Source organism: Microcaecilia unicolor, chromosome 3, assembly GCF_901765095.1.
Source record: "Microcaecilia unicolor chromosome 3, aMicUni1.1, whole genome shotgun sequence".
Taxonomy (NCBI): domain Eukaryota; kingdom Metazoa; phylum Chordata; class Amphibia; order Gymnophiona; family Siphonopidae; genus Microcaecilia; species Microcaecilia unicolor.
Genome location: NC_044033.1, coordinates 526,774,919 through 526,791,945, shown reverse-complemented (window position 1 = coordinate 526,791,945; position 17,027 = coordinate 526,774,919). Strand labels below are relative to the sequence as shown.

Sequence of the window (17,027 nt, the reverse complement as noted above, 5' to 3'; positions counted from 1 at the left end):
TTATGCGACGTTGATCTTAATGCATCACAGTCCGATATGCCATGGCTGTGGTTTGGAATTGCACTAATGTCGGGAGGCATCTTGGAGGGGAGCTGCTCTGATATAACTGATATACAAGAAGATTTTTTCCTCGTCTTTCCGCTATTGCTGCCCGAAACTGTGGAATGCCCTGCCCAGGCACCTCAAAATGCAAACGGACCACACCCTCTTCAAGAAATTACTGAAGACCTACTTCTTTGTTGCAAACTACTCCACTAGTTCCCCTGCTGATTAATATTCCCTTCCGCTCCCCTCTCCGCAGTTAGTCAATACCCCCTTGTTTTATCTCTTTCGCTTATCTGTATTTTCATAATTTGTAATTCCTCCTACTTTTCTGTAAGCCACATTGTGCCTGCATGTGTGGGGAAATGTGGGATATAAATGAACCATAAATAAATAACTAATCAAAAGAGAGAGCGAGCAGGAAGACGGCATCAGCATGGTACCTGGTTTACTGCTCACATCCGTGCAGTCTGGATCGCTTGGGCACAACGAAGGCCTGCCATCTCTCCCAGTCAGGTCACTTAGAAAAGTAAAACACAGCTAGTGAAAACAAGGGTTAACATTTATTGATGATGTACAGAAAAATATAACATGGTTTACATGGTCTGGAAACATACAGCATAGATAATCATCACATATTCTAACAGCCAATGCTGCTTTCTAAAGTATTATGGTCTGAAAAAAAGGAAGCCTTGTCCTTTGCCACAAGATGTCACTCTAGATGACTGGAAATACATGCACGCAGAGCATGCAAAAATCTCAAGGAGGTTTTATGACAGAAGACTGCATGACGTCAAAAAGTTAAAGCCGTCTTCTCCACGCAGCCGCCATATTGTGTGACCCCAAATGTGTGAGGTTTATGATTGCCTGTGGTTTTTTTTTTAATATTTGACAGTTTCCCATATATAACCTGAAGGTTTTTTCATTTTTGTTTGCTTTTTTTTTTTAACACCTCTGGCAGAGCCCCTAGGCTCAGACAGAGCCAGGGCCTTGCTTAAAGCTTTACAAAAAGTCTGCTGCTCCGAACGCCCGCACCTGCGAACTGCAGCTGAAGCCCCAGGACCCACCCTCCTAAGGTTTGGAAAAAAAAAAAAAAACGGGTTACATATCGGACGCTTTCAAATTAAAAGCATACACACATGGGTAGTCAAACCTCATGCTTGCTATTGTTTTCGAAACTATCTAGAAATAATTAGGGTCACACAATATGGCAGCAAGCTCCGCCCACTGGCTACAGCCCACAGAAAGGGCGAGATAGGCTCATGCCGTCTTCCGTCATAAAACCACCTTGAAAAATCTAGTTCTCTACTATAACAACTTGCTCATGGCAGAGACCAGACAATGCGCTACATGTCTCTTAGTGCTGTTCGGTACACTGCCTTCTAACCAAGTACCCAAAATGATTACCGAGCGAATTTGAATAGGATTTTATGGTAACAATACTCTTAACCCTGCATTGGAGAACTTTTACATTATATTTCACAACTACTACTACTTCTTAACATTTCTAAAGCGCTACTAGGGTTACGCAGCGCTGTACAGTTTCACAAAAAAGGCCAGTCCCCCCTGCTCACAGGAGCTTACAATCTAAAGGATGAAATGTCAAGTTGGGGCAGTCTAGATATCCTGAATGGAGGTATAGCGGTTATGTGCCGAAGGCGACATTGAAGAGGTGGGCTTTGAGTAAGGATTTGAAGATGGGCAGGGAGGGGGCTTGGCATATGGGTTCAGGTAGTTTATTCCAGACATAGGGTGAGGCGAGGCAGAAAGGGCGGAGCCTGGAGTTGGTGGTGGTGGAGAGGGGTACTGAGAGGAGGGATTTGACCTGAGAGTGAAGGTTTCGAGTAGGAACGTAAGGGGAGATGAGGGGCTGCAGATCGAGTGCATTTGTAGGTAAGTAGGAGAAGCTTGAACTGTATGCGGTACCTGATCGGGAGCCAGTGAAGTGACTTGAGGAGAGGGGTGATATGAGTATATCGGTTCTGGTGAAATATAAGACGTGCAGCAGAGTTCTGAACGGATTGAAGGGGGGATAGATGGCTAAGTGGGAGGCCAGTGAGGAGTAGGTTGCAGTAGTCAAGGCGAGAGGTAATGAGAGAGTGGACGAGTGTTCGTGTGGTGTGCTCAGAGAGGAAGGGGCGAATTTTGCTGATGTTGTAGAGAAAGAAGCGACAGGTCTTGGCTATATTATATTTCACAACTGCCTTGCATTCAGCAGGTACAATACAAATAAAATCAAGATACCGTCTAAGTCTAATGCAGATTAGGATACTAATACAAAGTCAATATAAAACAGTAAATACCAGAAAATTTCTTAAACAAATGTCTTCATCTTTTTTTCTGAAGAGTCATAAAGTCAACTTGAGATCTAATTTCAAATGGCAAAGCTTTCAATGTTAAAAACAAAAGATTATTTCATGTTTGTGGAAGTGTGCTCACTTGTTGATACAAGAGGGTTAGACAAAGGAACCAGCAGCTGAGAAGAGTGAGGAAACGTTATCCTGCTATGTCCAAGCCAGGACACACAGAAGATTATCAGACTTTTTATTAAACAAAAGCTCTGCATATCGAGAGCCAACTGCAGAAGCAGCTACATGTCTAAGCAACAAAGCTGCAACACGATGATCTCACAAGTCTGAGCACACAATTCTGCTCGACGGGGGCAGGAAGCAAGCAAGGTTGCTCATCAATCACGTATTACCCCGACACCCTGAGAACTGAATATCGACTGCAGCCCACTGTGATATCCAACAAATAGACTTTTCTACATTTTAGACTGTGCACCTCCGACCGTTCCTTAAAACTGCCTTGAGCAAAACTGCATTTTTAAAAAATCTTTCTAAAGATTATTATTATTATTTATTGCATTTGTAGCCCACATTTTCCCACCTCTTTGCAGGCTTCATGAATGGTGGAGATATATAAGAAATAAACATGTAGTATTACAGAGGATCTTGGGTAACATGATAATGGTAAATCATGAAAGAAGTATAACAAGCAAATATTTAAAAGACACTTCTGGATGTCTCAACGCCACCTGAAATTAAATATGACCAAAACCGAGCTTCTCATTTTTCCCCCAAACCCACCTCCCCACTCCCCCCGTTTTCTATTTCTGTTGATGGCTCTCTCATTCTCCCTGTCTCCTCAGCTCGAAACCTTGGGGTCATTTTTTACTCTTCTCTCTCCTTCTCTGCTCATATCCAGCAGATTGCCAAGACCTGTCGTTTCTTTCTTTACAACAACCGTAAAATCCGCCCCTTTCTTTCCGAGCACTCCACCAAAACCCTCATCCACACCCTTGTCACCTCTCGTTTAGACTACTGCAATCTGCTTCTTGCTGGCCTCCCACTTAGTCACCTCTTCCCTCTCCAGTCGGTTCAAAACTCTGCTGCCCATCTCATCTTCCGCCAGGGTCACTTTACTCATACTACCCCTCTCCTCAAGACCCTTCATTGGCTCCCTATCCGTTTTCACATCTTGTTCAAACTTCTTCTACTAACCTATAAATGTATTCACTCTGCTGCTCCCCAGTATCTCTCCACACTCGTCCTTCCCTACACCCCTTCCTGTGCACTCCGCTCCATGGATAAATCCTTCTTATCTGTTCCCTTCTCCACTACTGCCAACTCCAGACTTCGCGCCTTTTGTCTCGCTGCACCCTACGCTTGGAATAAACTTCCTGAGCCCCTACGTCTTGCCCCATCCTTGGCCACCTTTAAATCTAGACTGAAAGCCCACCTCTTTAACATTGCTTTTGACTCGTAACCACTTGTAACCACTCGCCTCCACCTACCCTCCTCTCTTCCTTCCCGTTCACATTAATTGATTTGATTTGCTTACTTTATTTTTTGTCTATTAGATTGTAAACTCTTTGAGCAGGGACTGTCTTTCTTCTATGTTTGTGCAGCGCTGCGTACGCCTTGTAGCGCTATAGAAATGCTAAATAGTAGTAGTAGCAGTAATATGTGGAGGAGTTCACGTTTGTTGGTCTTTGTGGTATGCCTTGTTAAAGAGATGGGTCTTCAGTAGTTTGCGGAAGTTAGTTAGTTCATAGATCGTTTTTAAGTTGCGCGGCAGCGCATTCCAGAATTGTGTGCTCAAGTAGGAAAAGATGCCTGAATCATGCCTGTAAGATAATCAGATGTCCACATAAATGGGCAAGTGTACAGATAGCACAAGGGACTGTCTTTCTTCTATGTTTGTGCAGAACTGCGTACGCTTTGTAGCGCTATATAAATGCTAAATAGTAGTAGTAAGGGCAAGTATGTGGAGCACAATGGCTGTGTTTGGGAACACAAGGCAGGTGAGAGAAAATCTTCCGAATTGCCTGAGCAATTTAAAAACTTGAACTTTAAAGTACCCTTCGCAGCACTCTACAGCCCGAAAGGACACATTATTTGCTTTCTGTATCTATTTAACCTAATCAGCTTTTCATATTACAAAAGGTATGGTCACAACTACAAAATGAAGTGACTGCATCACACCGCTTGTAGCAGCTTAGCATTATCAACATTTTTATCGCTAAAATATTTGATCAAATCTTGTTTAAGCAAGTGAGCCGGAATAAGCTAACGTTGTTTGATACCCGAGATGCTGTGGGTGTTACTAAATATTTAACACTTGGATATTCAGACTAGCCCTGTGGTTAACAGGAAGCTCAGATTTAGATACTTGTGTTTGGTGACTTGTAAAAATGTTGTTTTAGATCTTGGGATGAATTCAGATGACTATGCACGAGATAGTGACCTTGCTGTTAAATGACACGCTAAAACCTTTAACCATGTGCCCCTGAATCCAAAATACTCAACATTCCCTTCTCATCCACTGAAACTCCAGTTTAGAAAAAGAACATTCCATTCTGCAGCCACCCACTCCATCTCCCAAACCCCAAGGGGTAAACCCTCCCACCCATCCACTGGGGAGCCACCATCTCTTTCACACCCCAAAATCCCAACAGGAGTGGCCTAGTGGTTAGGGTGGTGGACTTTGGTCCTGGGGAACTGAGGAACTGAGTTTGATTCCCACTTCAGGCACAGGCAGCTCCTTGTGACTCTGGGCAAGTCACTTAACCCTCCATTGCCCCATGTAAGCAGCATTGAGCCTGCCATGAGTGGGAAAGCGCGGGGTACAAATGTAACAAAAAAAAAAAAAAAAAACAAATTGAGTCTTGGACAGCTTGCTTCCTGCAATGTACCAGCAGAAAGTTCAGCTCATGGCAGAGGGGAAAGCAGCACAGTAGCAAGTCCAGAAATATCTGAGATTTTCTACAGGTACTTCGGAGTAAGAAAGAAAGGCAGCAGGTGGTCCCCAGGAGGACAGGCGTTTTGGTGCTGGCACTTGGGGTAAAAGACAGAAGCTGGCAGAAGCTGGCAGTAGGGTCAGGGGATATGTTTTCCCCATCCGGGCTTCAGGTGCTGGGAGGTAGATTAGCTGCCCAGTGGCTAACAGTGGAATCTGGTTTCCTCATATTGACTTCATGGATAGGTGGGAGAGTTGAAGCCAGCTCTATGATTAATTCTGCCGAATTTTTAGTCAGCTGGTCAGCAATAACTTAACCTGATAAGTTAAGGAAGTTAACCCACAGGACTTAATTTTGGCAGCTCTGCTGTCTGACCTTTTCAGTGCTTCTTTCTGGAGTGGTCCTGGAGGACTGAAGAAGGGTAGATGTGGTCCCTTCTCCACAAAAGGGACCACAGGCTCCGCCCTTTCTGCCTCACCTCACCGCATGCTTGGAATAAACTCCCTGAGCCCATACGCCAGGCCCCCTCCCTGCCCATCTTCAAATCCTTGCTCAAAGCCCACCTCTTCAATGTCGCCTTCAGCACCTAACCACCTACCTCTATTCAGGAAATCTAGACTGCCCCTACTTGACATTTCGCCCATTAGATTGTAAGCTCCTTTGAGCAGGGACTGTCCTTCTTTGCTAAATTGTACAGCGCTGCGTAACCCTAGTAGCGCTCTAGAAATGTTAAGTAGTAGTATTGAAGGGGGGCAGACTCAAGAAAAATGTCAGGAAGTATTTTTTCACGGAGAGAGTAGTGGATGCTTGGAATGCCCTCCCGCGGGAGGTGGTGGAAATGAAAACGGTAACGGAATTCAAACATGCGTGGAATAAGCATAAAGGAATCCTGTACCGAAGGAATGGATCCTCAGGAGCTTAGTCAAGATCGGGAGGCGGGGATGGGGGTTGGGAGGTGGGGATAGTGCTGGGCAGACTTATAAGGTCTGTGCCAGAGCCAGTGGTGGGAGCCGGGGCTGGTGGTTGGGAGGTGGGGATAGTGCTGGGCAGACTTATACGGTCTGTGCCAGAGCCGGTGGTGGGAAGCGGGACTGGTGGTTGGGAGGCAGGGATAGTGCTGGGCAGACTTTTACGGTCTGTGCCAGAGCCGGTGGTTGGGAGGCGGGGATAGTGCTGGACAGACTTGTACGGTCTGTGCCAGAGCCGGTGGTTGGGAGGCAGGGCTGGTGGTTGGGAGGTGAGGATAGTGCTGGGCAGACTTATACGGTCTGTGCCAGAGCTGGTGGTTGGGAGGAGGGGCTGGTGGTTGAGAGGCGGGGATAGTGCTGGGCAGACTTATACGGTCTGTGCCCTGAAGAGCACAGGTACAAATCAAAGAGCGAATGCTACATACCTGTAGAAGGTATTCTCCGAGGACAGCAGGCTGATTGTTCTCACTGATGGGTGACGTCCACGGCAGCCCCTCCAATCGGAAACTTCACTAGCAAAGTCCTTTGCTAGCCCTCGCGCGCCCGCGCGCACCGCGCATGCGCGGCCGTCTTCCCGCCCGAAACCGGCTCGAGCCGGCCAGTCCAGTATGTAGCAAGACAATACAGTTCAAGGGAAGACACAACTCCAAAGGGGAGGCGGGCGGGTTGGTGAGAACAATCAGCCTGCTGTCCTCGGAGAATACCTTCTACAGGTATGTAGCATTCGCTTTCTCCGAGGACAAGCAGGCTGCTTGTTCTCACTGATGGGGTATCCCTAGCCCCCAGGCTCACTCAAAACAACAACATTGGTCAATTGGGCCTCGCAACGGCGAGGACATAACTGAGATTGACCTAAAAAATTTACCAACTAACTGAGAGTGTAGCCTGGAACAGAACAAACAGGGCCCTCGGGGGGTGGAGTTGGATCCTAAAGCCCAAACAGGTTCTGAAGAACTGACTGCCCGAACCGACTGTCACGTCGGGTATCCTGCTGCAGGCAGTAATGAGATGTGAATGTGTGGACAGATGACCACGTCGCAGCTTTGCAAATTTCCTCCATGGTGGCTGACTTCAAGTGGGCTACCGACGCTGCCATGGCTCTAACATTATGAGCCGTGACATGACCCTCAAGAGCCAGCCCAGCCTGGGCGTAAGTGAAGGAAATGCAATCTGCTAGCCAATTGGATATGGTGCGTTTCCCTACAGCCACTCCCCTCTTGTTGGGATCAAAAGAAACAAACAATTGGGCGGACTGTCTGTGGGGCTGTGTCCGCTCCAGATAGAAGGCCAATGCTCTCTTGCAGTCCAATGTGTGCAGCTGACGTTCAGCAGGGCAGGAATGAGGACGGGGAAAGAATGTTGGCAAGACAATTGACTGGTTCAGATGGAACTCCGACACAACCTTTGGCAGAAACTTAGGGTGAGTGCGGAGGACTACTCTGTTGTGATGAAATTTGGTGTAAGGGGCCTGGGCTACCAGGGCCTGAAGCTCACTGACTCTACGAGCCGAGGTAACTGCCACCAAGAAAATGACCTTCCAGGTCAAGTACTTCGGATGGCAGGAATTCAGTGGCTCGAAAGGAGGTTTCATCAGCTGGGTGAGAACGACATTGAGATCCCATGACACTGTAGGAGGCTTGACAGGGGGCTTTGACAAAAGCAAACCTCTCATGAAGCGAACAACTAAAGGCTGTCCTGAGATCGGCTTACCTTCCACTTGGTAATGGTATGCACTGATTGCACTAAGGTGAACCCTTACGGAGTTGGTCTTCAGACCAGACTCAGACAAGTGGAGAAGGTATTCAAGCAGGGTCTGTGTAGGACAAGAGCGAGGATCTAGGGCCTTGCTGTCACACCAGACGGCAAACCTCCTCCAATGAAAGAAGTAACTTCTCTTAGTGGAGTCTTTCCTGGAAGCAAGCAAGATGCGGGAGACACCCTCTGGCAGACCCAAAGAGGCAAAGTCTACGCCCTCAACATCCAGGCCGTGAGAGCCAGGGACTGGAGGTTGGGATGCAGAAGAGCCCCTTCGTCCTGCGTGATGAGGGTCGGAAAACACTCCAATCTCCACGGTTCTTCGGAGGATAACTCCAGAAGAAGAGGGAACCAGATCTGACGCGGCCAAAAGGGAGCAATCAGAATCATGGTGCCTCGGTCTTGCTTGAGTTTCAACAAAGTCTTCCCCACCAGAGGAATGGGAGGATAAGCATACAGCAGACCTTCCCCCCAATCCAGGAGGAAGGCATCCGACGCCAGTCTGCCGTGGGCCTGAAGCCTGGAACAGAACTGAGGGACCTTGTGGTTCACCTGAGATGCGAAGAGATCCACCAGGGGGGTGCCCCACGCCTGGAAGATCTGTCGCACCACACGGGAATTGAGCGACCACTCGTGAGGTTGCATAATCCTGCTCAACCTGTCGGCCAGACTGTTGTTTACCGCCTGCCAGATATGTGGCTTGGAGCACCATGCCTTGACGGCGAGCCCAAAGCCACATGCTGACGGCTTCCTGACACAGGGGGCGAGATCCGGTGCCCCCCTGCTTGTTGACATAGTACATGGCAACCTGATTGTCTGTCTGAATTTGGATAATTTGGTGGGACAGCCGATCTCTGAAAGCCTTCAGAGCGTTCCAGATCGCTCGCAACTCCAGAAGATTGATCTGTAGATCGCTTTCTTGGAGGGACCACCTTCCTTGGGTGTGAAGCCCATCGACATGAGCTCCCCATCCCAGGAGAGACGCATCCGTGGTCAGCACTTTTTGAGGCTGAGGAATTTGGAAGGGACGTCCCAGAGTCAAATTGGAGCAAATCGTCCACCAATACAGGGATTCGAGAAATCTCGTGGACAGGTGGATCACGTCTTCTAGACCCCCGGCGGCCTGATACCACTGGGAGGCTAGGGTCCATTGAGCAGATCTCATGTGAAGGCGGGCCATGGGAGTCACATGAACTGTGGAGGCCATGTGGCCCAGCAATCTCAACATCTGCCGAGCTGTGATCTGCTGGGACGCTCGCACCCGCGAGACGAGGGACAACAAGTTGTTGGCCCTCGCCTCTGGGAGATAGGCGCGAGCCGTCCGAGAATCCAGCAGGGCTCCGATGAATTCGAGTTTCTGCACTGGGAGAAGATGGGACTTTGGGTAATTTATCACAAACCCCAGTAGCTCCAGGAGGCGAATAGTCATCTGCATGGACTGCAGGGCTCCTGCCTCGGATGTGTTCTTCACCAGCCAATCGTCGAGATATGGGAACACGTGCACCCCCAGCCTGCGAAGCGCCGCTGCTACCACAGCTAGGCACTTTGTGAACACCCTGGGCGCAGAGGCGAGCCCAAAGGGTAGCACACAGTACTGGAAGTGGCGTGCGCCCAGCTGAAATCGCAGATACTGTCTGTGAGCTGGCAGTATCGGGATGTGTGTGTAGGCATCCTTCAAGTCCAGAGAGCATAGCCAATCGTTTTGCTGAATCATGGGGAGAAGGGTGCCCAGGGAAAGCATCCTGAACTTTTCTTTTACGAGATATTTGTTCAGGGCCCTTAGGTCTAGGATGGGACGCATCCCCCCTGTTTTCTTTTCCACAAGGAAGTACCTGGAATAGAATCCCAGCCCTTCTTGCCCGGATGGCACGGGCTCGACCGCATTGGCGCTGAGAAGGGCGGAGAGTTCCTCTGCAAGTACCTGCTTGTGCTGGAAGCTGTAGGACTGAGCTCCCGGTGGACAATTTGGAGGTTGAGAGGCCAAATTGAGGGTGTATCCTTGCCGGACTATTTGGAGAACCCACTGATCGGAGGTTATAAGAGGCCACCTTTGGTGAAAAGCTTTCAACCTCCCTCCGACAGGCAGGTCGCCCGGCACTGACACTTGGATGTCGGCTATGCTCTGCTGGAGCCAGTCAAAAGCTCGCCCCTTGCTTTTGCTGGGGAGCCGCGGGGCCTTGCTGATTCGCACGCTGCTGACGAGAGCGAGCGCGCTGGGGCTTAGCCTGGGCCGCAGGCTGTCGGGAAGGAGGATTGTACCTACGCTTGCCAGAAGTATAGGGAACAGTCTTCCTTCCCCCGAAAAAATCGTCTACCTGTAGAGGTAGAAGCTGAAGGCTGCCGGCGGGCGAACTTGTCGAATGCGGTGTCCCGCTGGTGGAGAGACTCTACCACCTGCTCGACTTTTTCGCCAAAAATGTTATCCGCCCGGCAAGGCAAGTCCGTAATCCGCTGCTGGACTCTATTCTCCAGGTCGGCGGCACGCAGCCATGAGAGCCTGCGCATCACCACACCTTGAGCAGCGGCCCTGGACGCAACATCAAAAGTGTCATAAACTCCTCTGGCCAGGAATTTTCTGCACGCCTTCAGCTGCCTGACCACCTCCTGAAAAGGCTTGGCTTGCTCAGGGGGAAGAGCATCAACCAAGCCCGCCAACTGCCGCACATTATTCCGCATGTGTATGCTCGTGTAGAGCTGGTAAGACTGGATCTTGGACACGAGCATAGAGGAATGGTAGGCCTTCCTCCCAAAGGAGTCTAAGGTTCTAGCGTCCTTGCCCGGGGGCGCCGAAGCATGTTCCCTAGAACTCTTAGCCTTCTTTAGGGCCAAATCCACAACTCCAGAGTCATGAGGCAACTGAGTGCGCATCAGCTCTGGGTCCCCATGGATCCGGTACTGGGACTCGATCTTCTTGGGAATGTGGGGATTAGTTAATGGTTTGGTCCAGTTCGCAAGCAATGTCTTCTTCAGGACATGGTGCAAGGGAACAGTGGACGCTTCCTTAGGTGGAGAAGGATAGTCCAGGAGCTCAAACATCTCAGCCCTGGGCTCGTCCTCCACAACCACCGGGAAGGGGATGGCCGTAGACATCTCCCGGACAAAGGAGGCAAAAGACAGACTCTCGGGAGGAGAAAGCTGTCTCTCAGGAGAGGGAGTGGGATCAGACGGAAGACCCCCAGACTCCTCGTCAGAGAAATATCTGGGATCTTCCTCTTCCTCCCACGAGGCCTCACCCTCGGTGTCAGACACAAGTTCACGGACCTGTGTCTGCAACCTCGCCCTGCTCGACTCCGTGGAACCCTGTCCACGATGGGGGCGTCGAGAGGTAGACTCCCTCGCCCGCATCGGCGAAGCTCCCTCCGCCGACGTAGTCGGGGAGCCTTCCTGGGAGGTGGCTTCGCCGATGCGGGCGAGGGAGTCTCAACCTGGGCGATGGGCCAGCCGGCGCCACGCTCGACGGTACCGGTGGCGCAAGCACCGCCGGTACCGGAGGGGTAGGGCGCAACAGCTCTCCCAGAATCTCTGGGAGAACGGCCCGGAGGCTCTCGTTTAGAGCGGCTGTAGAGAAAGGCTGAGAGGTCGATGCAGGCGTCGACGTCAGTACCTGTTCCGGGCGTGGAGGCTGTTCCGGGCTGTCCAGAGCGGAGCGCATCGACACCTCCTGAACAGAGGGTGAGCGGTCCTCTCGGTGCCGATGCCTGCTGGGTGCCGAATCCCTCGGCGACCCAGAGCTCTCGGTGCCGACACGGGGAGGAGACCGGTGTCGATGCTTCTTCGATTTCTTCCGAAGCATGTCACCGGAGCTCCCCGGCACCGACGAGGAGGACGTCGAATCCACCCGTCGCTTCCTCGGGGCCGAGACTGAAGAAGGTCGATCTCGGGGGGGCTGTACCGCAGGAGCCCTCAGGGTAGGCGGAGACCCACCCGAGGGCTCACCGCCACCAGCAGGGGAATGGACAGCCCTCACCTGCACTCCACCCGATGCACCACCGTCCGACGACATCAGCAGACGAGGTCCTGGTACCACCGACGTCGATGCAGCTATCCGATGTCTCGGCGCCGATGCAGAGGCCCGATGCCTCGATGCACTCGATGCAGGGGCGGCCGAGGAAGATGGTCTGGACGCTGACGACGTCGATGCACTCGAAGATCCCGGTGCCGATGCCGCCGAAGAGCCCGAGAACAACACGTTCCACTGGGCTAGTCTCGCTACCTGAGTCCGCCTTTGAAGCAGGGAACACAGACTGCAGTTCTGAGGGCGGTGCTCGGCCCCCAGACACTGAAGACACGACGAGTGTCGATCAGTGAGCGAGATAACCCGGGCGCACTGGGTGCACTTCTTGAAGCCGCTGGAAGGCTTCGATGTCATGGGCGGAAAAATCACGCCGGCGAAATCAAAAGCCGAAATGGCGAAATTCGAAGCACCAAATTTAGAGGGAGAAAAAATCTCGACCGAGGCCGAAAAAAGGCCTACCCCGACGACGAAAGAAAACTTACCGGGGCAAAAAAGCTGGAAGTACGGGGAGGATTTACACGAAACCCGGCGGGGGGTTTGCGGAGCACTTCCCGACTAGGACAAAGCTTTCCCGAAGGAAAAAAACACGTTCAAACAAATTGGACGCGCGAGGTCGACTTTCCGGGGCTCGACACGGCGAAAACACGACCGTACCGAGTGCGGACAAAAGAAGACTGGCCGGCTCGAGCCGGTTTCGGGCGGGAAGACGGCCGCGCATGCGCGGTGCGCGCGGGCGCGCGAGGGCTAGCAAAGGACTTTGCTAGTGAAGTTTCCGATTGGAGGGGCTGCCGTGGACGTCACCCATCAGTGAGAACAAGCAGCCTGCTTGTCCTCGGAGAATAGGGTATACACAAAAACCAGCAAATATGAGTTCTCGTTGGGCAGACTGGATGGACCGTGCAGGTCTTTTTCTGCCGTCATCTACTATGTTAGTAGTAGTAGTAGTAGGTTAGGGATGATGGGGTGGTTTGACTAACCTGTGCGATGAGTAAATTAGTGGAAACACTTCTAAAATAGAAAATAGTGGGAATGTGGAATTTACTCCAGGACAAGAAAATAGGGTGTTTAGAACATTAGATAAACGGGGTAACTCTTCTGGAGAGTTTTGTTCAGGTAGATAGATCTTTGATATCAAGGGAAGAGTTCATAAGGAGGTGTGAGGGGGGCATATTGGCAACACTGGCTTATTATCAGCTGTCACATTACGTGAAAAGTCTTCCAAGAGATAGCTTCTTCCCAAAATCCAAAGACAGGCTCAGAGGGGGATGCGGTAGGAGAGATTTCAGTATCCTGGTTTTATAAGGCTTTAGAGAACTATAAGTCTCCTAGAAATATAAAGGAAGAATCGGCACGCTGGAGCTGAGATGTTGGGAGACAAGTACCAGAAAGACTGATCCTGGCAGCCCTTAAGGGGAACGCTAGACTTGTGCATAGTGCAGAACTAAAGGAGTGTAACTTTAGAACAATACATACAGCATACTTCTCTGCTAGGCAGGCATGGTACACAGGAGCGACAACTACGGACACCTACAGAAAATGTGCCATGTCGGGAGCCTCTTATTTTCATGGCATTTGGCAGTGCAGGATGGCTCGGACTTTTTGGTCAGCTCTCTCCCATCATATGTTAGTCGGATACTAGGAAGTCGGGAGGTATTTAAGTTTGAACAGGTGATGTTTTGTTCGCTGGCTGGGTGGGAAAAAGGATCCTGAAGGGGGAGAAGATGTTTCTTAGCAAGGTGTGCATTGTGGGAAATAAATGCATCCTAAACCATTGGGTCTCGGATTCACCCCCCCTCCCTCTGGTATTGGAGGAATAAAACACATGAACTCGTTTTGTGGGAGTCACGAGGGGCACGTTGCACTCCTAAGAGACGGCAGAGATTTATGCAAATTTGGGAAGCTTATCTAAATAATATCTCACCAAGGGCAAGGAGTCAAGTGCTGAATAAGGTTGGAATAGCAGATCTGGAATAATGTGTAGGAACCAAAAAAGGAGGGGGGAGGAAGGGCAATCGCAGAGTGTAAGCGGGAAGGGGGGGGCAGGGTAAACTGTTAGTTGTGTAGTGGTGGAGTAATAGTATGGCAGGTTGGAGAGAGTACAAGACACAGACTCTTTTCAACCAGAGCTACTTGTAAGTTCAGAGGAGATGGGGGAGGGTTGACTTCAAGGGAAGGTCACCTAGTTCATATGGAGGGTTAGTCTTTTGTTCACGGTTTTCAATATAGGTTGTTGTGGTTTGCAATTGGTTTATTGAGAATGTTTAAATCTCTAAGTGGTATCTGTACTCATAGGGGGGAGGGGGCAGGAAAAGTAATAAAGAAAGTCAGGTACAGCTGTTGATGTATATGATCTGGCTTAAATGAGCATTGTATTCTAGTAGAGCACTGTATATATATACTCTGCAAGTGTTCAAGTTGCATTGTCTTAATAAAAAAATGTTGAAAGTTAAAATAGAAAATAGTGAGGTTTCTGGAATCGACTGCAGGATCCAAGATAGCATGGTTTTACTACAGGCAGGTCTTGTCAGATAAATCTGATTAATTTCTTTCAACAGGTGGCCAGTTGGATCAAGGGAGAGTGCTAGATATTTAACAAAGCTTTGGACACAGTTCCACATAGCGACCGATAAATAAACAGAGGTGCTATGTTCACTGGCTTCCGATCAGAACCGATATACTCATATCGCCCTCAGGTCACTTCACTGGCTTCCGATCAGATACCGCATTCAATTCAAGCTTCTCCTTCTTACCTACAAATGCACTCAGTCTGCTGCCCCTCACTATCTTTCTACCCTCATCTCCCCTTACGTTCCCGCCCGTAACCTCCGTTCACAGGATAAATCCCTCCTCTCTGTACCCTTCTCCACCACCGCCAACTCCAGGCTCCGCTCATTCTGCCTCGCCTCACCCTATGCTTGGAACAACCTTCCTGAGCCCTTACGCCAAGCCCCCTCCCTGCCCATCTTCAAGTCTTTGCTTAAAGCCCACCTCTTCAATGCTGCGTTCGGCACCTAACCCTTACCGTTCAGTGAATCCAGACTGCCCCAATTTGACTGCCCCTATCGGACCGACCGTTCACTTGTCTATTAGATTGTAAGCTCTTTGAGCAGGGACTGTCTCTCTTTGTTAAATTGTACAGCGCTGCGTAACCCTAGTAGCGCTCTAGAAATGTTAAGTAGTAGTAATAGGTGCCCTTGGTATAGGCCTAGACTGACCAACTGGGTTAGGGGAACTGGTTGAGTGGAAAGTGACAGAGGATAGCAGGAAATGGAGCTCATTCCAAGGAAAAGAAAGTTACTAGTAGTGTGCCATAGGAATCAGTCCTTGGACCAGCTGTAGCTAACGTTTTTGTGAGCAATAATGTAGAAGGAATATCTGCTAAGGTTTGCCTCTTTGCAGATGATACCAAAATCTGTAACAGGATAGTCACCCCATATGGTAACCCTAAGTAAAACAGATTTTATGCTGCTTATCCTAGAAACTAAATTGCAAAAACTGCTAACAGAGTGTGTTCAACGAGTCAGCTATATAGTGTTGGTGAGGTAGAGTCTCATATACACTGACACGGCTGTTTTCATTTCACTCTGAGGTGAATCACTTACTACTACTACTATTTAGCATTTCTATAGCGCTACAAGGCATACGCAGCGCTGCACAAACATAGAAGGAAGACAGTCCCTGCTCAAAGAGCTTACAATCTAATAGACAAAAAATAAATAAAGTAAGCAAATCAAATCAATTAATGTGTACAGGAAGGAGGAGAGGAGGGTAGGTGGAGGCGAGTGGTTACGAGTCAAAAGCAATGTTAAAGAGGTGGGCTTTCAGTCTAGATTTAAAGGTGACCAAGGATGGGGCAAGACGTAGGGGCTCAGGAAGTTTATTCCAGGCGTAGGGTGCAGCGAGACAGAAGGCGCGAAGTCTGGAGTTGGCAGTAGTGGAGTAGTGTTCTCTTCTGGTGTACATTGTACACCAATGTACATAAGTTAAAAGAATGGCTATGGTCAAGATTTTGAATTGTCAGCAGTAAATTGACACATCATTTAAATAGCGAACACATTAGGAGGTGGGGGATGAGTCTATGATTAAGAAGAGAACACGAGCAAGTGATTCACCTCAGAGTGAAATGAAAACAGCCATGTCAGTGTATATGAGGCTCTAGCTGACTCGTTGAACACACTCTGTTAGCAGTTTTTCCAATTTTGTTTGATACTGTGTGAGGCCGTAAATTGTTGGGCAGTATCCTAGAAATAAGCAGGGATTTTCCCATCCACCTTAATAATGGCTTATGGACTTTTCTTGGAAATTATCCATTTTTTTAAAACCCTGCTAACTGCTTTTACCACATTCTCTGGCAATGAATTCCAGAGTTTAATTAAACATTACATGAAGAAATACTTTCTCCAATTTGTTTTAGATTTACTACTTAATAGTGTCATTGCATGCCCCCTAGTCCTAGCAGTTTTGGAAAGAGTAAACAAGCGATTCACATCCACCCGTTCCATTTCACTTATTATTTTACAGACCTCTATCATATCTGCCCTCAGCCGTCTGCTCTCCAAGCTGAAGAGCCCTAGCCGCTTTAGCCTTTCCTCATAGGGAAGTCGTCCCATCCCCTTTATCATTTTCGTTGCCCTTCTCTGTACCTTTTCTAATTCCACTATATTTAGATTTATATAGGTGGGGGGAAGAGGGGTTGGTGGTTGAGAGGCTAGGATAGGGGAGGGCAGACTTATACGGTCTGTACCAGAGCCGATGATGGGAGGCGGGACTGGTGGTTGGGAGGCGGGAAATACTGCTGGGCAGACTTATATGGTCTGTGCCCTGAAAAGGACAGGTACAAATTCAAGGTAAGGTGTACACATATGAGTTTGTCTTGGGCAGACTGGATGGACCATGCAGGTCTTTTTCTGCCGTCATCTACTATGTTACTATGTTACCCTTGTCCAGAGCGGAGAACAAAGAAAACATGCATAAGCATAAATGAAAGCAACACAATGAAAAAACA

At 49.2% G+C, this 17,027-nt stretch overlaps 1 protein-coding gene across 2 annotated transcripts in view; it reads right to left on the bottom strand.

The window, feature by feature from the left end:
• ARMC2 (armadillo repeat containing 2) overlaps nucleotides 1-17,027 on the bottom strand; it is a 179,302-nt gene that overhangs the window by 103,231 nt on the left and 59,044 nt on the right. For both annotated transcript variants that reach the window (XM_030199186.1, XM_030199187.1), the window contains exon 6: nucleotides 486-562. In XM_030199186.1, the coding sequence (XP_030055046.1) occupies nucleotides 486-562 (77 nt within the window). The remainder of the gene's footprint in view (nucleotides 1-485; nucleotides 563-17,027) is intronic.